The following is a 25,199-nucleotide window of genomic DNA, read 5'->3' as shown; positions in this document are numbered from 1 at the left end:
CTGGTGGGGTCTTGATGCTGGCATCATGGACTTCTCCGGGCCCCCGTTTTCCAGGGGGTCCAGTCCCTTTGGTGGGTCTGGGTCTTCCTTCGCGCTCCGCTGCTACGGCCTTGCCACGAGGTTGAGTTTGCTCTTGACCCCGTGATTCTGGGGGCAGTAACGAGGTCGTTCCTTCCGTTCGTTCCCGGGTGGCATGCGGGTTGTGCGTGTGGGTAGTCGTGGGGTCAGGCCACGGTCTGCTCACCCTATGCGTTGAGTTGCTTGAGTGCCTCTTCGCACGGTTGGGTCCGTCGCTCTCCCGTGATCCCCCAATAGGGGGGGTGCCCTCCATTAGGGGGGGTCGGGGGGGCTCGCTCCTCCCTGATCTGATGGTTGTGGGGGGCCTCAGCGGGGTGTATTTGTCGGCCGATGGCTCTCGCTCGGCCTCCCTTGTGCAGAGAGTGACGCCGAGCGAGAGCCATACGATACAGAACGTTAGGTTATGGCTATAACCAAGTTCTGTTAGTAATGGTGACGCTCGGCGTCCGACGCCGCTGCAGCCCTTGATCTCACCTTGTGGTGAAAGCTTGGGAAGGAGGCGAGCGGGTGGCCACACACCTGCTTATGAAGGTAAGCTGATGAGGGGTGTGGTCAGACGAATATTGGGATAAAGGTACATTTGTGGAATTTTATTCAGTGCGCGTGCACAAGCGAGGTGCAGTGCGTGAGTGACGCCGAGCGTCACCATTACTAACAGAACTTGGTTATAGCCATAACCTAACGTTAGTCACAGTAAAAGTCACCTAGTACAAGTGAGATAATTGACAATATCAAAACATGCTAGGACTGTACCGAATAGTTGGAAGCTTTGTTCATAATGTTGACATTTGAATTCTAAATCAACATAAAAAATTGTAATTATAATTTTTTTTTCTTTTTCTTTTTAAATTTGCCAAGGTATGGCGAGTGCCATACCTTGCCATACCAATACGACGCCCCTGGTAGCAAGTCAGAATATTCAACCTCCGAGCTATAATCAGACGCAGCACAAACTCCGGGTCCGGAACCAAAACAGGTTGTGGGCTTGTTTCTTTAAGTCCCTACATGACCAGAATACTACTATGTTTTAATGAGCCTGGGTCACGGAATGTACTCAATTTGGGTACCATGCAAGAACTCCCATACGACTACATGATTGATTCAATAGGTGTTCGAATGAGATGCAATTTTGTAGCAGATATTTAATGCAGCTTATTAAAGCATGTAAATGTAAATGTAAATGTGTGAGCTATGACACTGACACTACCAGGGTTATGGGTTTGTTGGGCCACCCATACTAACTAATGGGTCTCATTTACTGAGCAATTTATTAAAACATTAGGATGGAATAGTTTTTTAAAACGGTATAATTACTGTAAAATCCTTTCACTTTCCAATTAGACCAGACTTAGCCTTTAAAGGAACACGCCAACATTATGGGAAATGCGCATACCATCTTCTCCAGAGTCAGACAAGAAGATAGATACCAATTGCCTCTCTGTGCTTTCAGTGGAAAGCTATCTGAGAAGAAAAGCTGTGTTTCAGTGAAGAGTGGACTTATAGAATATCATTAATTTAAGACTGTGATATATAAGATGCAATCTGAGACAATGGAGTGGGACCGATGCTACCTTTAGCAGGGATGGAGACAAATGGGATCTAAATGAATTTAACGCCAATGTTATCCCTTTAAGGAACATGAATAATTTATTTGCTTATTTATTTCATTATCCAGGGTAGATTCGCTGATCATGAATGCTCTTTTTCAGCAATGCCTCACTCCAAACTCACACAGTGACACCCTTTCACACCTGGGAGCTGGCCAGCACAACCACATACAGTACTAGCCTACTGATATTTTTACACTCTATGATTTTCTCCCATATTGATTATTGTCTTACCAGTTGGTCACATACAGGTGCTACAATCCTGAAATCAATTGAGTAACTTTCTTTTTTTTAAAGCATTGGAAGTACTTGATATCACCTATCTCCTATCACCACTGTAATATTCTTCACAAGTACAACTTACTAAGCTTTGATCATTGATTTTTTTGTTTGTTTCAACTGTCTGTCTCATGTACAAAGCCCTGCATGGGCTGGTACCACCTCCTCTAGAGGAGTACATTAAACAGAGGACAACCAGCACATCCACCTCTCGGGTCACTAGGGCCACGGCTAGAGGGGATTGTGAAGTACCCCGTAGACTAACCACTTTTGGTCAAAACGTCCTGTCAGTTAGAGGAAGTGCACTGTGAAATAGCTAACCACTCTCAGTCAGGGAGTGTTCAAGCCTTCTTATTTTTAAGAATCACTTGAAGATGTGGCTAAGGACAAACCAGACTTGTGACCATCTATGATCATGTAAAGACACACACACACACACACACACACACACACACACACACACACACACACACACACACACACACACACACACACACACACACACACACACACACACACACACACACACACACACACACACACACACACACACACACACACACACACACACACACACACACACACACACACACACACACACACACACACACACACACACACACACACACACACACACACACACACACACACACACACACACACACACACGCAATATTGCCTACTGTACATAACATACACATCGTTTTTTAAGAGCAGTCACCAGTGTTTATTGTTTGTGTCCTGTGTATTGTCATGTCAGAGTTTTGTTGTTCTTATTGACTTATTTGTTTACACTGCTTGTGTTGTTTTTACTACCTGTACCCCCCCCCCCCCCCCCCCCCATCCCCCATGCTGTTATGATGCCTGAATTTCCCCAAGGGGATCAATAAAGGAATATCTTATCTTATCTTAATAAGGTTATGTACATTTGTTTATGTTTTCGTTGTTTATTTTGTCCAGCATGTGGTCTTTGTACTGCATGATTATGTACATTGTTTATTGTCTTTATTGTTCATTGTCTTTGTATTGCATGTTCCTTGCATGTTTTGTGTTCACATACACCTGCAAAGGGACTACAGATGGAAATGTGCTTATAGCTACAATCTGGCATGTTTACATATAAATGTTCATGTGCATTGTCCCTATTTTTAAATAAATAAATGTTCATTTAAATTGAAATGACTGTTGGCCACTGAGCAGCTCCACTGGAGCAGTCAGGGGGTTAAGTGCCTTGCTCAAGTGCACTTCTGCGGTGGGTGTTGAGGGATGGGGAGAGAGCAATATCCATTTATGTATCCATATCTGTCTGAATATACCTGCATATAATCCTCCTATATACCTACTTATTCACCTGCAGACAACCCATATAACTGTATGATAGCATGTACAATAATGCTGTATATACCGTATATATATTTATTCTTACCATATAGATATCTACCCACACTTGCACGCTACTGTTACATTTGCACTCTGGTTGGATGCCAAACATATGTTTGTTGTTCTTTGTTGTACTTGTGCTGTATAAGGACAATACATTTGAATCTAATGTAATCATCGAATCGGCAACGTTCTGGTCACAAGCACGCTTCTCTAACCTTTATAGGCCGACCTTTACACTTTAGCATACAGTGGCATTATACTCTGAATCATTGACCTAGCATAGCATGCTACTTATCCTCCCTCTCCTTGTGTCCTGCCAGGCATGCCCATGCAGGGGGAGAGTGGAGAGGGGCCCATGCAGGGGAAGAGGGAGGCTGTAGCTAATAGAGGGATCATAAAAGAGGTCGACACATACACCTACCCTGTAGTAGTCTGTGCTGTACACGTCTCTGGACATGCCAAAGTCTCCGATCTTCACCAGCAGGTTCTCTCCCACCAAGCAGTTCCTAGCAGGCGAGAGAGAGAGAGAGAGAGAGAGAGAGAGAGAGAGAGAGAGAGAGAGAGAGAGAGAGAGAGAGAGAGAGAGAGAGAGAGAGAGAGAGAGAGAGAGTGAGAGATAGAATGCATAACTACCAAACTATACGGTGGGGAATTAAGAGTGGTCACAAACCAAATGCTGGTAAGTAATTGGCTATGGCTGGTTAGTCGATCTCCTCTTCCAGCTACATGTAAAAGCCACAGGCAGCCAGCCGTTTGGACATCCTTTTTAAATGTACCGTAAATAATCTGATTTAAACAATTATAATAATTCAAGTGGCTGACTGGGTCCAGGGATCTCCATTGGAGGAGAGATTGAGTTTCCTGCCCTTTAATATACTGTAAGTATAGCTTGCAAGGCTGTACCGGTTATATGGTAAACGGAGGAATAACATCATTCACTGAAGATGAAAGCTCAGTGCTGAGACACAAGCCGGAGGTCACTCTGGGAATATATTCCAAGCATAAAACACTTATCTATGTGTACTGTCAGGACTGCAGGCTCGGTCGCAGTGTACAAGGTGTTACAATACCAGGTCCATCGTAAACATAGCTATCTGATAAATCACGAGATATACTCTGCATCATATTTCTTATCTGTCAAGACTAGATGGTATTCGTGGGTCCCAGTCATGGTGGCCTGCAAGACACCAACACTCTATTGTATCACCTAGTGGTTTGTTGTTGTGTTCAATGCTTTGTCATCAGTCCTGGGCCCTATTCCCCGTACCTGGTTCAACTAAGTCGATCAAGAGTCCCATTATCCAGATTCAATTAACCCGATGTTTGAATCCGGGATTTTCCTGTTCCTCGAAGGTGGATTCAGTCTCGTTCATTTGAACCAGACTTGAGACTCAGGATAATTGCGCGCGGCCGCCTCAGCTGAAAAGACAGCAGGTGTCGATCGCAGAAATCCTGATTTTCTAACGGCATTGATTGATTGATTGATTTAAAACTTTATTAACAGATTGCAGAATGGGTACAATGCAGTACGGCTCAATAGCCTCGCCGACAAGTTAAATGCATAATCTATAGGCTAATTTTAAGTCCCTCATTACCCCAATCAATCAGATTATATTTCTTTAAACGTGCCTGCTGGCAGTAGGCTTATGGAATGAATAATCAAATGAGATCTTGCTAGCGAAAATAATTAGTTCAACTCTTGACCATTAATGGATATATAATGGATATTTTATTTATCTGGCACCGTGGTCTAATGGTTAGTCTTTATACCTCTCACGCGGACGACCCGCGTTCGAAATCCCCCCTTTTTCAAATTTTTTTCTTTTTGCGATGTAAATGCTTCAATTTGGTGCACTTTGAGAGCTATATAAAGAATTACATCCTCAATGCATGTAGATTTATAATATTTTAACTTAAAACTAGGCTACTTTTGCGTATAGTCATTAATATTCCAAAAAAAATTATATTAGAAACGCAGGGTTTCGAACTCTGGTCGTCCGCTTGACAGGAATGAGCACTAACCATTACACCACTGTGCCAGACAAAATATATCCATTATATATCCATCAATGGACAAGAGACCCGTGTTTCGAATATTTTTCTTTTGAATGAAGTTTTATCTCTTTATTCTCAAATGCATTAATGTGACGTCAACGGCTCATTCAATTGCTCAAATCCGTCAAACAGCGCATCTCATCAGACATTTTAATCCCAGTTACAATATCACAATAACATGTGAGTGATGATACAATTCAACAATCCTCAGATTCCTCGTAATTCATAATCCACAAAGACCACAATCCACGCATAGACACTTCAATTTTATGCTTGAATGAAACACAATCCGGGCGCTCCGTTAAGCAAATCTACAGCGGAGAATATATGAAACTAATCAGAGCCAAACGGCCGATAGGTTTCATTCATTAAAAATATCCCCGCGGGATTCACATTTGCAATGCGCCGTTATTAAAATAACCACATGCAGCGTGTATCGCGACTCCGAGCGCCGTATATGACGTGCATTATTTTATTTAGGACAAAGTAAATCTATAGGCTGAATATGATTTATTATCAGCATTTAGTTCTATTATTATACATTTCAAAAGCCCCCTCTAGGAAAACGAAGCACAAAAACATCATTCAGAATGGTATAATGGGATCTAGACAGTGAGAAATATTTCAGGAAGCGAGCTGGCATTTCTTTGCGAGGGCGTGGCCATGGTTCATCCAGCTAACTGAACTTAACCCTGCTCCGGACCAGGTTCAAACTTTCTGATCTGTTACCATGGTGATTTAGAAAATCCGACTTCGGGGAACCGAAAGGTCTGGCTTAAGTCAAGCTATGCTGAAAATTATCCGGCCAGGTACGGGGAACGGGGCCCTGGTGTGGATGTACTTATGTTGTTGCTTATGCCTATGAGTATTTCATGAATAAGTATAACAGCAATCTAAGCTTGATTGCATGGGTTTAAGTCAGACTGCTGTCAGTTGGTTCACTTCTTACCTCACAGGGAGAACTCAAGTCTGTGAGGTGGAAGGCGTCAGATCAGAACCTCTGGACATTGTATGTGGGGTGCCTCAAGGATACATTTTAGGTCCTCTTTTATTTCTGATATATGTCAATGACATGCCAGCATCTGTGAAATGTAAACTACTATTGTATGCAGATGATTCAGCACTTCTGGTGCCAGGTAGGGATGTCAGGGAGATTGAGAGAGCTCTGAGTTCTGAGCTAGAAAGTGCCAGAGAGTGGCTCATATATAACAAGCTGTCCATTCACCTAGGCAAGACTGACTCGATCCTTTTTGGCACAAATAGGAGATTAGGCAAAGTCGATCGCATGGAAGTCTCCTGTAACTGTAACGGAGCAGTAGTCACAGGGAAAACTAGCGTCAACTACCTAGGACTTACACTAGAGCAATCTCTCTCATGTGAGAATAGTGCTGCCAACATTTTATCCAAGTGTGCAGGCAAACTCAAGTTCCTGTATCGGAATACCAGGCTTTTTGAACTTGCTGTTAAAAAGCTGTTAGTGTCCTCCTTGCTTCAATGTCATTTTGGCAGCATGGTTTAGTGGACTGTCAACTAAATTAAAAAATAAACTTCAGGTAATGCAAAACAACACTATTCGGTACATACTAGGAGTGCCTCCCAGAACGCATGTAGGACGTGCCGAATTCATAAAGGTGGGACTGCGACCAGTGCACCTCAGCGTTGAACAGGTGAAACTGAACCACATGTTCAACATAGTAAATGGTACAGCCCCAAGCTATCTGAAGTATCAGATCAATATGGTCCATACGCAGCATGGACACGATACCAGGACCAGTGTTCGCTCTTGTAAGGTGCCGCGGGTCAAGTAAAAAATTTCTCGGAGCAAATTTTTATACACCGGTATCTCAATGTGGAACAGCCTTCCACTTAGGATAAAACTGTCAGGTTCTAGATGAATATTTAAAGGTCAGGTTCGCTCATATCTCTGGGGTAAAATGGCCGGATAGCTGTCAGGTCATACTTGTATTGTTGTTGTCGTATCTTGATTTAGATACAATGTTCTATGTACTAGCGTTGTTCTGATCCCAAACCTATAGTCTTCTTAAAAACGGGTTGTCCAGACAAGCGCTCCTGGTTTTCTCTTGCAAGTTTATTAACCAAAGCATACAATAACGGCTTCTTAATAACCTCTTGCAGTTGATCAAAAACACTGAATGGTTACAATAACTCAAGGTTTGCATTGGATCTCCAGACTACTGTTACAAGAATGTTCCTTGGTATTTGTCAATACCGTCGTCCGTGATCTCTGTCTCTGTATAGCGCCGCAGATATGTAGAGTGGTTGAGGCTTTGTTCAAAATCTTCTTCTGCATCTCAATCATCTCCTTCATTCATCTTCATTCATCTGCTCCTCCCAGTCCTGGGGCCTCAGTTATAAAGGCCCAGATTGCAGGGTGATGACATCACAGAAAGTGACATCACAACCGGTTTTCCTCCAATCTCCCAACAGCTATTTTTAATTTGAAATGTAGGCCTGACTTACCCTTAACGGCTCTGCTTAAGACAGCATTTCTTACCAAATCATTTTAAGGCCTAAATCATTGTTACTATTATAGTTGCCAAACCTGATACATAGATATTAATTAATGTCTTTCAGAGACGCACATGTCAACATAAATTATTACCAGAATATACCAGATTACAACATAATGCTTAAAAGTCTTTGTTCTCATTTCATGGTATACAAGCATTTTGACTTACAGTACTCCAGTTCTTCACCTAGATTTCTTAAAACAGAGCTTTTCTAAATAATTATCTTAAATGATCCTAAGCTAACCAGTTACTTTGATAGATCTATTAACTCAAGTTTCTTTAATAGTTGTCATACAGAAGTACAGAATACTTTTATACAAAATGCTTCTTACTGTTACGCTCCAGAGACTGTGATAGACAAGATAAGTATTAAATAACATAGTATAGCATGTAAATTAGAAGTAGAAAATGAGGTCACAATGTTCAGTATAGACATATGTACAATGTTCGATGCAGAATAGACGTAACTTAGTTACCATATAATATACAATATACTATGCAGTGTACTAATATACAATACTATATAGTGCAAAGCAGAAATGGGATGAGGTACAATTTAGGTACAATTTACAGTAAGGTGTATGAGTTGTAGTGCAAATCCTTTATCAATAAATATAAAGTGTGGGGAGTGGGTGCTACAGTGTGTTTGTTTAAAGTGAGTGTGTGCGTGTGGATGTGTGTGCTATGTGCGTTTGATGGTTGTTGTGTAGTGTTCATTGTTTGTTGAGCAGCCTGATGGCCTGGGGATAGAAGCTTCTTCTGAGTCTTTCTGTGCTCGCCTTGAGACTCCGGTATCGCTTGCCTGACCGCAGCAGTTCAAAGAGGCAGTTGTTCGGGTGGCTGGAGTCCTTAATGATTCTCTTAGCCTTGCCCCTGCACCGCTTGTTGTAAATGTTCTGGAGGGTGGGGAGCCCCCCTCCAATTGTGCGTTCGGCTGAACATGTCACTCTTTGTAGTCTGCTTCGGTCTTGTGCAGTGCTATTCCCAAACCAGGGGGTGATGTTGCCAGTCAGGATGCTCTCTATTGTACATGAGTAGAAGTTCTTAAGGATTTTCTGACTGACTTGGAACTTCCTTAGGCGCCTGAGGAAGTAGAGGCGTTGTCGTGCCTTCTTCACAACACTGTCAATGTGTGTGGTCCATGTCAAGTCCTCGGATATGTGGGCTCCGAGGTACTTAAAGCTGTTCACTCTCTCAACCGGTGCCCCGTCGATGCTGAGGGGGCTGTAGTCCTTGACCCCCGACCTCCTGAAGTCCACAATCATCTCCTTTGTTTTGCTGACGTTCAGGGAGAGGCTGTTTTCCTGGCACCATCCCGCCAGGACCTTGACCTCTTCCAGGTAGGCCCTCTCGTCGTTTGCAGAGATCAGGCCCACCACTACTGTGTCGTCAGCAAATTTGATGATTGTGTTGCTACTCCGCTGAGCCACACAGTCGTGTGTGTACAGGGAGTAGAGGAGGGGACTCAGAACACAGCCCTGGGGGGCCCCTATGTTGAGGGTGATGGATGAGGAGGTGCAGTTGCCTGCTCTCACCACCTGGGGTCTGTCCGTCAGGAAGTCCAAGACCCACTGGCAGAGGTCATAGTTCAAGCCCAGGTCCCTGAGCTTGGCTATGAGTTTGGAGGGGACTATGGTATTGAATGCCGAGCTGTAGTCGATGAATAGCATTCTCACATAGTTCCCCTTCCTCTTGTCCAGGTGTGATGCTGCTGTGTGCAGCACATGGGCTATGGCGTCCTCCGTGGACCTGTTGGGGCGGTATGCAAATTGCAGGGGGTCCAGGTTGATGGGGAGGGAGGAGCAGATGTAGCCCTTACTAGCTTCTCAAAGCACTTCATGGCTATGGAGGTGAGAGCTACAGGGCGGTAGTCGTTGAGGCAAGCAGGCTTGGATTTTTTGGGTACAGGGATAATAGTGGACTTCTTCAGGCAGGTGGGGATGACAGCCTGTTCTAAGGACAGGTTAAATATGTCAGTGAATACCGGGGCCATTGTGAAAATACAATTGACCTTGTTTTCATTACAGACTATATATTCTAATAATACCTTTTAAATTATAACCGTATTTACTTCAGCTTTTACTCTTTTGTTGTAATTAGAAGCCATATCCAACCATGCTTGTCTAACTAATCACCTTAAATGATATTAATTCAATCAGTTATATTTATAGACAACATTTAAGTAGTTTGCACCAGTTTTCTTGTAGTTTAGTAAAATAATCCTGTACAATTGGCTATAACTATTCCATGTTTACTCATGTTTCCCAGGTAAAACCTCATTTCAGTAATATTTGTACTTTAGTTGTGTTCAAACAGAATATGAAAAGCTACATTTCTAATATCCAAGTTCTAATCATTGCTGTGTGACTTACTCAACTGGTATTGACACAGTGGTTTATCATTGCCATGTTACTTTAAATGCTATCCCTGTGTCCTGGCTGACCCTTTGTTCTTAGCCATCGGGGGTGACTCCCCTCCGTTCTGGATTAGTTTGAAGCTGGGCTAGGTGTCAACGGTAATCAAGACATTCAAATCTGCCATTGTCACTGTATTTGAATTAATCATGTGTGGCTTGCGAGTTCCTGTGATGACTCCCTGCCTCCGCTGCTCTGTGTGACTGCAGCGATGTCAGGAGTAGAAGTAGATTTCCAATAACCTTCTAAAATATGTATATTTTGTCCAAAAATATACTACATTGTTTTAATGATGGTATAATGAAATGCGATATTTTATGGTATTTGGTCAGGATGATATTGACTTGTTTTTAGATATGTAGAATATGGATTTGTTGTATTGGACTTTTGCTTTATGTGTTGTTTTATATGTTATTTCTATATGTCCTTTGGTCAGAACATCGGGGACCATGCTGGAAATGAGTGTTGTCACTTTTGCATGTCATCCCTTGGATTTGTTGTGTCTTTGGATCCATAAATAAAATCAATCAATCAATCAAAAGCATTATGTGAGTTACGCACTGTTGATGATGCAAAAACAATCAATTAGTCAAAGTGACTTTGCAGTGGTCACAGTGCTGTGATGGGCCATGTGATATTGCAGTGGTCACAGTGCTTTGATGACTTTGCAGTGGTCACAGTGCTGTGATGGGCCATGTGATATTGCAGTGATCACAGTGCTTTGATGACTTTGCAGTGGTCACAGTGCTGTGATGGGCCATGTGATATTGCAGTGATCACAGTGCTTTGATGGGCCATGTGACTTTGCAGTAGTCACAGTGCTGTGATGACTTTGCAGTGGTCACAGTGCTGTGATGGGCCATGTGACTTTGCAGTAGTCACAGTGCTGTGATGGGCCATGTGACTTTGGAGTGGTTGATTGATTGATTGATTGAAAACTTTATTAACAGATTGCAGAATGGGTACAATACAGTACAGCTCAATACACACAATTGTTAAGGGGATGCAGACCAGAGAAAGACTTTTGTCTTGTTTACATCAGGGTCCCCCATTTTCAATTCATCGGGACATATATGACATACATGACATACAGATAGACAGTACTGCTACATCTATACATTTATGACATACCAGATTTGCAAATACAGTACTGTTTGTGATACAAAAAGAGTCCAGAAAAGGGAGTATATACATTTGACGTAAAAACTGTACATTGGAGGAGGTTGGGGGGGGGTTGGGGGGGGGGGGGGGGGTTGGGTAGGAGGGGTTGGAGGGGGGGACACTATACAACTGTTCAAGCAAAACTGTACATTGGAATATTGACAACCATACTAGGTAAAATACTGTACATTGGAGAGGGTTGGGTTAGGACATTTACAGGGGCCAGTTTCGAATTGCAGTAGGTGTTCTTTGAGAGTGGTTTTGAAAGTGGGTAGTGATTCACATTCCTTTACAGCTTTAGGTAGGGCGTTCCACATTGATGTGACATAATTGCAAAACGTGTTTAGTCCCTTGTTTGAGCCGAATCTGGGTTTAACATGATTTGTGGAGCTCCCTCTGGTGTTGTGATCGTGGTATTCACTGACCTTTGGGAAGTATTTTGACATGTACATGGGTACCTTGGTCGTGTAGTGTATCTTGTAGACCAGGCCCATTGCAAGTTGCTGTACTCTGTCGTCTACTCTAAGCCATCCTAGGTTGTCAAAGTGGGCAGGGGTGAGGTGGGTTCTAGGAGTAAGATCAAGCAGTAGTCTGACCAGTTTGTTTTGAGATGTTTGTAATTTGGTTTTTAGCGCCTTTGAGGTGCTTTGGTACCATGAGGTGCAAGCATAGTCGTAGTACCCTTGAATGAGTGCTCCTGCCAGAGTCTTCAGGGTATTCTTGTTTACCAGAGAGGAGATCCGGTACAAGAATCGAGTTCGTTGGTTGACTTTTTTTTATTACATTGGATGCCATTTTGTCACAGGAGAGATTAGCCTCTAGGATGGAACCCAGGTAGGTAATTTCATCTTTCCTTGTGACAATATTGTCACCCACTGTAACTGAGAAGCCGTCGGTCTTGCTGAGTTTGTTATTTGAACCGAAGAGAATGGACTCTGTTTTGCCCATGTGTAATGATTGTTTGTTATCAGCGAGCCATATGCAGATGTTGCCTAGTTCCGAGCTGAGGGTTTTTTCAACCTGTAACTTGTTCTTGTCACAGACCAGCAGGGCTGAGTCGTCCACAAACAGGAACAAGTTGCAGTCACAAGCTGACGACATGTCATTTGCATAAATTAGGAACAGTAGCGGCCCTAGTATGCTTCCTTGTGGAACACCACAGCTCACTGTGAGGGGGGGGGATAGGGTACCCTTTACCTCCACCATCTGTTCCCTCCCCTCAAGGTAGGATTGCATCCAGCTCACTGATAGACAAAACCAATTGCTTTTAGCTTGTCAATCAGAATGGAGTGATTGACAGTGTCGAAGGCCTTTTGTAGGTCCAGCATGACCATGCTGCAGAATTTGCTCGCGTCCACCTCTTGTTTGATGTGGTCGTTCAAATAGAGAAGGCATGTGTCAGTGGAGTTGGATGTTCTGAAGCCAGATTAGAATTTGTAGATTAGATTTTTTTCCGCTAGGTACTTTTTGACCTGTTCATAGACAATTTTTTCCATGACTTTCGAGATGGAGGTGAGAATAGAAACAGGGTGGTAGTAGCCTGGGTCTAATTTGCTGCCCTTTTTGTGCAGAGGGGTCACCCTCGCAATTTTGAAGTCCTTGGGGACGTGTCCCTGTTTTATGGAGAGGTTTATTATGTGTGTGATGACTGGGGTGATGACGGCTGCTGAGTCTCTGAGGAATTTGGAGGGGATGTTGTCATGGCCAGTGGCCTTGTTAGGTTGGAGGGCGCTCAGTTTTTTGAGTACCTCATCTGTTGTTACCATTTCCAGCTTGAAGTCGTCCTTGCGGACCCCTAGGTTTTTGTAGTGTCCTACCCCATAATGCCCTGAGTGGGAGGGTAGTTTGTTTACCAGTGTTGTGGCTATGTTTGTGAAGAAAATGTTTAAGTAATTGGCTACCTCCAGCTTGTCTGTGATGAGCGTGTTGTCCGTTTTTATGTTTATGTTTGAGAATCTGGTTTTAAGTTTTTTACTGCAGCCTAGTTGATTATTGAGTAATTTCCAAAGTTCACGTGGTTTGTTTTTGTTTTCCTCAGTTTTGTCATTGATGAAATTCTTTTTTGCAGTTTTGATCATGGAGTTTACGTCGTTTCTTAGTCTGTTTCTTTCCAGTTTGAGTTCAGCCACGTGGGCTTGGAGTTCACTGCTTGTGCTTTTGGTAAGCTTTGACTGACTTTTACGAAACTCAGAGCATTTTTTGTCTCTTGTTTTCATAGCGGCCAGTATTTCGGAGTGCATCCACGGCTCAGCGTGATTTTTTACCCTGGTGGTTCTTAGGGGGGCCATGTCGTTTAGTATTGTTGAAAATTTGGTTTTGAAACCAAGCCATGTTTCTTCAACCAGTGTACCATTGAGTTCATCTGACCAGTCCAGACTCTCCAGTTCAAGGTTAAAGGCCTCGCTAGAGTAGGTTTTGAGGTCTCTAGATGTGACTGTTTTGTGGCAGCCAGCCTTTTGTTTTAGCTTTTTGCGGGTACAGAATATCATATAATGATCACTTAACCCGCATGCTATAACCCCTTTATTGGAGATCTTGGACTTGTCGGAGGTCAGAATGAGGTCAATGGTAGTCTGAGTTGATTCACATACACGTGTGGGTTGGGTGATTAGCTGGCTGAGGCCGTACAGATCACAAAACCTACTGAATGACTTGAAGACGGGTGCATCTTTTCGTTGCATATCTGTGTTCCAGTCTCCAATAAGAATTGTGTCTACATCCTCAACTCCAGCTAAACACCCGTCAAGTGTATAATAAAAGCCACTATGATCTGGCGGTCTGTAGATTGAGCCAACCAGTAGGGATTTCGCCCTTTCGAATAGGATTTCCACCCATACAGTTTCAATTGATTCATGATTCAGGTAATTTCTGTTGATGAATTTGGTGTCTTTGTGTATGTACATACAGACGCCACCTCCATGTTTGTTTCTATCATTCCTGATTATTGAGTAGTTCTCAATCTCTATCTCTGGATCTTTTACAGAATCGTCAAGCTTAGTTTCTGAGAAGCACAGTATGTTTGCCTTACCATTTATGAATAATTGTTTGATTTCATCCAATAAATTTTTTAGGCTGTTTATGTTAAGGTGGAACATGTTCAGTCCATTAGAGTTGGTTATTTCATTGATGTTGTCCGGTTCGAAGTATTGTTCATTTGTGATCTGTTCCTCTGTGTGGGGCGGGGGGGGGCTTTGTTGTCGTGGGTGGGAAGGGGGGAGGGGGGGGTCGGGTCCCGCGCCGTGCTGGTACAACAAAGGACTCGTTCCAGAGTCCTTTGTTCCTGTTGATTTCGCTGTTAGCTCTGCTGGCTAGCCGGCTATCAGGCATCGAGATGTTTGAGTCCCGCGTTGAGTTGGTCGTCATGGTTGCGACCCTCGGTTCACCTCCTCTGCCTCAGGTGTGCTCGTCTGCTGCGGCGTCATTGGGGGAAAGTCGCCGTCCGCGCTGTGGATGTAGCCGCAGGTTGAGTTGTTGATGTTGTTGATCGCAATGGGCACCTCCATTGCTTCTTGTGCTGCCAGACCAAGTCTTCTAGCCTGAGTTCTGGTCAAAACCGGGCCTGGGTTTAATTGATTGTCTCCCGAAAGTAGCAGAACCAGGATGATCATGGTCCTACGGTCCAATCTGCTAGTCGGGGGTACGTTTTTACGTACCGGGCTAGCTGTTAGTAACGCGTGTATAGCCGCAGTTCCAACGTCTAGATGTTTCTTTTCCGAGCCATTGAGAAGGTAGAAGTCACTGTGGGTCTCGTTTAATCCGTTTTCACTTCTCTCCACTTCTGATTGATTTTGATTCATTGATGAATTGAGGTATGAGTCCGTAATCCATATTAGCAGGAGGAGAAAATGTGCACAAAACCTTGTTGTTTTGGTTCTTTGGCGAGAGCTCTCAGTAATGCGACTGCTCATGACTGCGCCGGATGTGGATGAGCTGTGATGGGCCGTGCCATCTGCTGTGTGCTGGGTTATCAACTCATGACATCTAGATGCATATTTACATCCTGTATATACCTGGTGGATAGGTCACAGTGTACATATATACCTGGTGGCTAGGTCACAGTGTACATATATACCTGGTGGCTAGGTCACAGTGTACATATATATACCTGGTGGCTAGGTCACAGTGTAGATATATACCTGGTGGCTAGGTCACAGTGTAGATATATACCTGGTGGCTAGGTCACAGTGTAGATATATACCTGGTGGCTAGGTCACAGTGTAGATATATACCTGGTGGCTAGGTCACAGTGTAGATATATACCTGGTGGCTAGGTCAAGGTGTACATATACCTGGTGGCTAGGTCACAGTGTAGATATATACCTGGTGGCTAGGTCCCGGTGTACAAAGTGCTGTGATGCCAGGTAGACCATGCCAGCTGCTATCTGCTGGGCGATGTGCAGCATCTGAGACTGGGTCAGCTCCACTGGCCTGGTGGTCTGGCCCTCCGACATCAGAACCGCATCTGGACCATGAGCCCTGGAGGAGAAGAATACCTTTTGTAAGACTGTAGGAATGTTCCTCTTGTTGTCTTCTGTGTACTTATTGATCTCTGGTTGTGAAACACTGTACAAACGAGCTGTGTAACCGTAGTTGGCTTCGTGCCTCTGAATGATTTGGTGTCACAGTTAGACTTAAAAAAGGATATCCTGTACACTGTTCTTTCTCAGCTCCACAATTTATTGACTTAACTAAGGTTTCAGTCCCCCTGGACCTTGGTAAAACAGTTCTTAATCCATCCACTCTGTTAAACATATTGCTCTGAGTGAGTGTCTCTAAAGTATTGCGTAGTTTTAGACATTCGATTTTCAAAATGCTGAAAAAATAAATACTGGCAGGGGTGCTTTCTTTCCCTCTTCTACTTTTTACTTTATTTTATTACTATCTACGTTTCATTTTCATGAGTAGTATTACCATTGTACCTTATCCTCAGAATATTGGTGTGTAAAGTAGCATATTTCAAATGAAAATATACTTTCAAAGTGCTATACTATACACATAAAGAGGATTTTTGATCATGTATGGTGGGTGTGGTTCAGTAGAAGATAGCTCCTAGATGAAACTGTTCACAACAAGGCAGACATCTCTACGGCAGATATCTCCAAAACTAGGAAAATCACACCGAAACTACGAGGATGGATAGTTTATTTTTATTTTGGGTGAACTGACTGTCTAAATTCTAAAGTATACTGTCATGGATCCATGAAAATGCATGGGTTTGTACTTATGTAATTATTACTATTATTATTATTATTATTATTATTATTATTATTATTATTATTATTATTATTATTATTATTATTATTATTATTATTATTATTATTATTATTATTATTATTATTATTATTATTATTATTATTATTATTTTTTTTTTTTTTTTTTTATATATATTTTATATTATTATGTATTTTTGTATCCAATATATTTGATTGAAATATACCCTTTTGAATGAAAAGAATCATGACAATGGAATGGAAAAACCAGATACGGTCAAATATGGTGATTAGCAGTGTATTGTGACTATATCACTGAGCCCTAGTGGCTCCTCACTGAGTTAGAACATGCTGCTCATCACTGAGTTAGAACAACATGCTCATCACTGAGTCAGAACATGCTCATCACTGAGTTAGAACAACATGCTCATCACTGAGTTAGAACAACATGCTCATCACTGAGTTAGAACAACATGCTCATCACTGAGTTAGAACACGCTCATCACTGAGTTAGAACACGCTCATCACTGAGTTAGAACACGCTCATCACTGAGTTAGAACACGCTCATCACTGAGTTAGAACACGCTCATCACTGAGTTAGAACACGCTCATCACTGAGTTAGAACACGCTCATCACTGAGTTAGAACACGCTCATCACTGAGTTAGAACACGCTCATCACTGAGTTAGAACACGCTCATCACTGAGTTAGAACATGTCGCTCATCACTGAGTTAGAACACGCTCATCACTGAGTTAGAACACGCTCCTCACTGAGTTAGAACACGCTCATCACTGAGTTAGAACACGCTCATCACTGAGTTAGAACACGCTCATCACTGAGTTAGAACAACATGCTCATCACTGAGTTAGAACACGCTCATCACTGAGTTAGAACAACATGCTCATCACTGAGTTAGAACACGCTCATCACTGAGTTAGAACACGCTCGTCACTGAGTTAGAACATGTCGCTCATCACTGAGTTAGAACACGCTCATCACTGAGTTAGAACACGCTCCTCACTGAGTTAGAACACGCTCATCACTGAGTTAGAACACGCTCATCACTGAGTTAGAACACGCTCATCACTGAGTTAGAACACGCTGCTCATCACTGAGTTAGAACACGCTCATCACTGAGTTAGAACACGCTCATCACTGAGTTAGAACACGCTGCTCATCACTGAGTTAGAACACGCTGCTCATCACTGAGTTAGAACACGCTCATCACTGAGTTAGAACATGCTCATCACTGAGTTAGAACACGCTCATCACTGAGTTAGAACACGCTCATCACTGAGTTAGAACACGCTCATCACTGAGTTAGAACACGCTCATCACTGAGTTAGAACATGCTCATCACTGAGTTAGAACACGCTCCTCACTGAGTTAGAACACGCTCGTCACTGAGTTAGAACACGCTCATCACTGAGTTAGAACACGCTCATCACTGAGTTAGAACACGCTCATCACTGAGTTAGAACACGCTCATCACTGAGTTAGAACACGCTCATCACTGAGTTAGAACACGCTCATCACTGAGTTAGAACACGCTCATCACTGAGTTAGAACACGCTCATCACTGAGTTAGAACATGCTCATCACTGAGTTAGAACATGCTCATCACTGAGTTAGAACACGCTCATCACTGAGTTAGAACACGCTGCTCATCACTGAGTTAGAACACGCTCATCACTGAGTTAGAACACGCTCATCACTGAGTTAGAACATGCTCATCACTGAGTTAGAACACGCTCATCACTGAGTTAGAACACGCTCATCACTGAAGAAGAAGAACCGTACCGGAGGAACTTGTTGAGGTCGCCGTGCTTCATGTACTCAAACACCATTATGAGAGGGTCACTCTCCACACACACGCCATAGAACGTCACAATGTGTTCATGTTGCAGGTTGGTCAGGAGCTCGGCCTCACGGTGGAAATCCTTCCTGGCGTTCTCACTGGCCTCCTTCAGAGTCTGGGGACAAAGAGGTGACATGTTTATGAAACAATAATGAACTAGAAAGGTGTGCTCAGTAAAGAGCAAATATCCACCAGGCAGCACTCCAGACACACAGATAGACAAACACACAGACAAACACACAAAAACACTGACTGCTCTCCCTTATAGTTATTAGCAATAGCACGCTAATATTAACAAACACACAGACAAACACACCGACTGATAGACACACTGACCACCTTCCAATTATAGTTATTAGCATTAGCATTAGCATGATAACGCTAGACGGTAATAGGAAGCATAATAGGAAGGATGTGAGGAAGCAGAGGAAGGGTGATAGCACACATGTTAGGAAGCATAGGAAGGATGTGAGGAAGCATAGGAAGGGTGATAGCACACATGTTAGGAAGCATAGGAAGGATGTGAGGAAGCATAGGAAGGGTGATAGCACACATGTTAGGAAGCATGGAAAGCATTTTAGGAAGCATAGGAATGGTTATACAAAGCATAGGAAGCATATTGTGAAGCATAATAGGAAAGATGATAGGAAGCATGTTGGGAAGCATAGGAAGGATGTGAGGAAGCATAGGAAGGGTTATAGGAAGCATAATACGGGTGATAGGAAGCATATCAATGGTGATATGAAGCATAGGAAGGATATTAGGAAACATAGGGAGGATACTGTAAGCAGGATGCTAGGAAGCAGAGCAAAGTTAGAAATGTGAGGGGACATACATTTCAATGGACAATGGACACGTCCCGGGTCTGCTGTTAGCCTATGTGCAATGTTTCTTCCACCCCTTAATTTTAGTAGGTGAGATATGTGACCGCGCATGGCAGTATGTGCCACTACTCGGCCGGCTGTATTTCATGTGTGGGCTCAAAAGAAAGTATTTTGAATTTTGTTTTTAGTTTTTTGTAATTTTTTTTAGATGATCACACTTTGAATGTTTAAGAACATGTTTACTATAAAAGCTAACAGTTATAGTATCTATAAAGGTAAGATTACTTTGTTTAAAGTCATGCTGCTCTGAGACGTTGTATTACCGCTGTCCTTCTGCGGTGGGGAGGAGTTAGATTTACATGTAAATGAAGGCTTGTGCGGCTTCGTTTACAAACGATGGATGCACAAACTACCAGCTAACGTAACGTTACACTCAAGCAACAGCAATTGATGCATCAGATCTAATGAACGAGTACATATTGGACTTTGTTACACAGATGTTCTCAAGTGGATTTCGATAAACTGGAGGGTCTGTCTTAATGCGTCTTTATGGGTAAGTGTATTTAGAATGTTTGTGTAAAGTAGCGTTCAAATAACTTTACTGTAACCTAATTTAAACCGCATCATAACCTCTTACAATTCCGCATCTAGATTTGATAAAACTACACAGGGGCCGGAATCCACAGAGAATGGATTGCGCGAAGCAAATTGCATTCACGGAGCCTGCCCTGCGTCTGCGAGGTATCCACAAAGCACATTGCTCGATGAGATACCATGCGCAGACACGCCTAATGTGTGTAGCTTGCGAGCAGTCTGCACTCTGCCCCGCTGACAGCGCTCTTGGCAGAAATGTGTGTCGAAATAGCGTGCTGTCAAGTTTAGCGCGCTGTCCAAAAAAAGAAAAGAAATTAGAAATCAAGAAATCACTCCATCCATTAACTCAACTGGACTGTAATACTATTCATTTGCACTAGCACTATTGCACTTGGGACATTGATATTATATTATTGATGTTATTATTTATACATGCTATATTCAGTATGTTTGTATGTGGTGATGCTCTAAACTCAATTTCGTTGGACCAACAATGACAATAAAGATTATATTCTTTTGCACTCCTCTATACATTACGAAGTAAACGAAATACAATACAAAATGAACGGAATACTAAAGAAAATAGATCTTATGAGTTATGAACAGTATCTAACTTGTTAGAGAAATATAAAGCCATAGAAAATAAGAAATAAGGCTATAGCACTGACATTTCAAATGCTTGCTTCTGAGATGATGATCAATACAGTAAACATTTATTTCTGATATAGGTGCTGGTCAGCAGTAATGCAATGTCATGATTATTATGATTATGATTATTATTATTATTATTATGATTATTATTATTATTATTATTATTATTATTATTATTATTATTATTATTATTATTATTATTATTATTATTATTATTATTATTATTATTATTATTATTATTATTATTATTATTATTATTATTATTATTATTATTATTATTATTATTATTATTATTATTATTATTATTATTATTATTATTATTAAATAACAATTTATAATTAATTAATAAGAACTCGTCTCCTTCACTATAATCTAAATGAAATCAGATATAGGCCAGGGCTTTACAACTTAATAAAGATTATATATTAAATGGGATAGGAACTAAATTAAATGTACCATATACAATGAAATAATATTATAATCATATTGGGCTATATTCCATTTATATCCCATTTAATTGTATTCAATCTCTTTATTAAGTTGTAAAGCCCTGGCCTATATTTTATTTCATAATTAGATTATATTCTAGTGAAGGTTATTATTAATTAATTATACATTTTATAATAATAATAATAATAATAATAATAATAATAATAATAATAATAATAATAATAATAATAATAATAATAATAATAATAATAATAATAATAATAATAATAATAATAATAATAATAATAAAATAATAATAATAACTTCGTTTTATATAGCGCCTTTCATAAAAACCTAAGGTTGCTTATATAGGGAAGAAATAACTAACAGACTGTAGATAAGGGGCTACACACCCCTGACTGTATTTAAATAATGAGCTTGGCAAATACTAAATGATATATTAACCAATATTAAATGTACACAAAATGGCGGACACTCTTATTAACTGGAGGGGACAGGGGTACCGAGTTGAATTATTACATTTAATGTGTAACATTAAACTGGGGCTAATAAAACGTACATGCAACCAGTCGGGTGGTCGTTGGATAGAGGGGGCCTCGGAGTATGTCACTGCACTTTGGTGATATTACGATACCGCTTTTAACTGGTCATTCACTTCACCAACGTTACCATACAGCGTTGTAGCAAAAAACAACTCCCTCCTCTCTCTCTCACTTTCTCTTCCCCAACTAACGGTATCTTTCTCTCCGTTCCAATACTAACGTGGGGGTGAGACTCGCTCGCAAACTATAACGGTAACTCTTCTCCGTTCCAATACGTGCAGGTGTGCGCTGTATACAGCCACTATAGCGATATATCTCTGCATGTGGCTATTATATTATGTTTATACAGTATTAAGCCAAAGCCCACAACGTTATATAACAATATTTAAATAAGTACGATGCTCAATATCTTGATTTGATATAGTCGTTCGAGATATTCTATATTCTTTCACGGTTTGCTACTGGACCTGTCTCAAAACCCTGCCCTCTTTTCTTGATCCTCCAATCACAGCTGTCGCTTACCTCTGACTTCCTCGTACAAACAAAGTTTGTACGAGGAAGTCCGAGGTAAGCAACAGCTGTGATTGGAGGATCAAGAAAAGGGGCAGGGTTCACCTGTTTAGAGGCTCATTTACATAGAAAGGGGAGATTTTCCGCCCATATTACCTCATTTAAATATACGCCAATTGCACGGACGCAAAGCCTATGTTACGCATGAGCAACCTAATTTCATTAATTTGAGAGCGAGATGCGCCGGCTTTGCGTCGGAAAATGCGAGCAAAGCCTCTGTGGATTGAGAGTTTCTGCAGACCGCAAGTCCAACCATGTCACCTTTTTCTTTTTCGTGTTTATATCTCACACACACAAGACTTTTCAAAAGCCATTTTGTGTTATTACGAGCCCCGCTACATTAACGTTAGCTATAGCTAGCTAGCCACACAGCCATGTAAGTTAAAGTTGGTAGCTAACGTTATATTGATAGCTATATGTTTCAGATAACAAGGTGGAGAGCTACATAATAACATTAGGTTGATAATGGTGTCAGTGTTTCAGATAGCAAGGTGGAGAGCTGCTCTCACTGCCTGTCTATCTACACTTGATAACCCTGGTGATGTGCTGCTCTCACTGTCTATCTATCTACACCTTATTACGTGTTGGTTTGTGGTGGCCATCTGTGTGTATGTGTAACTAGGAGGGATAAGAGGACTGTGTGTATGTAGGAGGAGGGATATGATGACCGACGTTCCTGGCCAAATTCCCGATCAGGTCTCTGACAAGTTTCTTTATTAGTTGTCATACAGAAGTACAGAATACTTTTATACAAAATGCTTCTTTCTGTTACGCTCCAGAGACTGTGCTAGACAAAAATAGATACGTATAAAATAAAACAAGTATAGCAAGTAAAAAATAGAAGTCACGTACATAGACACAAGTGTTCAGTATGTACATATGTACAATGTTCAATGCAGAGTAAAAGTAACTGAGTTACCATACAATGTACTATACAATATACTATATAGTGCAAAGCAGAAATGGGATGAGGTACAATTTAGGTACAATTTACAGTAAGGTGTAATGAGGTATGGGTTGTAGTGCAAATTCTTTACCAATAAATATAAAGTGTGTTTAGGTGTTCTGAAGTGTGTAAAGTGGGTGCTGCAGTGAGTTGTTTGTTTAAAGTGAGTGTGTGCGTGTGGATGTGTGTGCTGTGAGTGCATTTGATGGTTGTTACATAGTGTTATATAGCGTACTTGCATCGCGTCCCGCTCTTAAGCCATACCGAGATATACCTCATCTCATGTACCTACAGTATTGTACTCCATCAACGAATAAACCCAAAATACACCCCTCACCTGCCAGGCCCCGCCCCTTAGTGGCGTGCTACATAGGACTGGGCATGGCCACCACTCACTCTTCCTCTATTTTCGTTTCCATCATAGCGGATGCAAGACGCCCTATGCAACTAGTTGATTTGAAAAGTTTAGATAATATTGCGTACTTACGGAGATTTGCTTACCCCTGGAATCTTCGGGGTATGTTCCAACGACACGTCGGGTCTATTCTGATGTTCCCTCGTCTTGTGGCAGCAGATTGAGGAACAGCATGCGAGGTTGGCTATCGAGCCGGCTCGCACACAGGTGAGCCCTGTGTCATCAGGCATTGATGCTAGTGTTAGTAATGCTGGGTTGTTTTGTTACACAACCATGTTGTGTGTCGGCGCCAGGGGCGGGATGGTTTGGTGAACGTTCCACTGATGTTCCTGGAGCGTGCTGCTAAACACTAATGCTAACGCAAAATGCTAATGCTAATGCTAAATGCTAACACTACTGCTGAAATGCTGGGCACTGTTTTAATGTTCCCCGCGGTGGGATGTTGTCGCTTTTCCCTCCTCTTAAACCGGTTCATTGATGAAGGTCAGTCGGTAGCTAATGTGGGGGGTTTTGCTGAGTCCTATTTTTCCCTTTACGGGTAAATGGGTTGACAACAGGGTGCAGGGCGGGTGTGTCGTGGCTAGGTAGCCTAGCCAGGTAGCATCGATCCTGTGCCTCGGCGGGGCTGGACGGTGCCCCACCCGGGAGCCGATGCTTGAGAGCGAGTCGGCCCAGCGGGTGGCAGTAGAGCTATACTGCTGCAGGATGGAATTTAGCGGCGGCCAGTGTTGTGGCTCAGCTGACTGTTTTCTGTCCACATTAGCGTCGAACGCTATGCTATAGTGGGGCTACTGTTTTTGTTCTGTCTCTCTGCTACGGGAATGTCTGTCTATGCTACAATCTTCCCTCCTCTCAACCATTCATGCTGACGGTCAATCTGTGTCTACTGGGGGAGTAGTGCGGGGGGGGGGCTTTGTTTACCTTCATGGGTAAATGGGCTGAGGTCTAGGGCTGGTGTGCTGTTGTGAATATTATGAATGAATGCGGGACTGGTTCTCTCTGGTCCGCCTCCCCTTAACGTTGTGTACATGGGCTTGCCCATTCTACAGTATGTTCGTGGTGTTAGTTCATTTATTCATTAACCCCTTCATGGTGCACACCACAGTGGAGGTTGCTGTTTACACCCACCACTGGTGCTCCGTGTTAGCATCAGTCCTTTGCTTTTGACATGTTGAAACAGTGCCCCGCCCGGCCGACGCCATGAGGTGGGTCGGCCCGGCGAGTGGCTGGTGGGCTGCTAAAGCCTGTACCGCCACGGTATGGAATTGGCAGCGATTAGAACTGTGTTCGAATTGCTGTTTTTTCTATCAACAAATGGTGTCTGGTGGCGGGGCCTTGATGGCCAGCCGACGTCGACACATCGCGCGAGATTGTTGACGTTATTAGCTTTGACCCAGCCGCAAGCTATAACCGCTTAGGGCTCCCCTCTCCGCAGAGGATTTTGGTCTTCCGCTGGAGCGCGGGCGGTATTTGTCCTAGGCCCCACATCGCCTCACACCGCGCAGCCAGAAGAAGAGAGAGCACGGCCTCGTCAGCGGCGATGACGAGGCCCTCGACAGGCGGCCATGTTTTCCCCCGCCAGAGGTATCCTGGGCGTTGAATCGACAGGTGTCCACAAGGCCGACAGC

General features: G+C 42.4%; 1 protein-coding gene across 1 annotated transcript in view; it reads right to left on the bottom strand.

Annotated features, from left to right (window-relative positions):
• The window catches only part of LOC311222792 (BDNF/NT-3 growth factors receptor-like), a gene marked incomplete at both ends in the record, with an annotated part of 183,402 nt that overhangs the window by 38,375 nt on the left and 119,828 nt on the right, over positions 1 to 25,199 (bottom strand). The window contains 3 exons of the mRNA XM_084307417.1: positions 3,769 to 3,853; positions 15,829 to 15,984; positions 18,522 to 18,694. Of these exons, the coding sequence (XP_084163543.1) occupies positions 3,769 to 3,853; positions 15,829 to 15,984; positions 18,522 to 18,694 (414 nt within the window). The remainder of the gene's footprint in view (positions 1 to 3,768; positions 3,854 to 15,828; positions 15,985 to 18,521; positions 18,695 to 25,199) is intronic.

The sequence above is a fragment of the Notolepis coatsorum genome (assembly GCF_963971535.1).
Source record: "Notolepis coatsorum genome assembly, chromosome: 1".
NCBI lineage: Eukaryota > Metazoa > Chordata > Actinopteri > Aulopiformes > Paralepididae > Notolepis > Notolepis coatsorum.
Note: the sequence above shows the minus strand (reverse complement) of the source record. Positions and strands in the feature narration are given on the sequence as shown.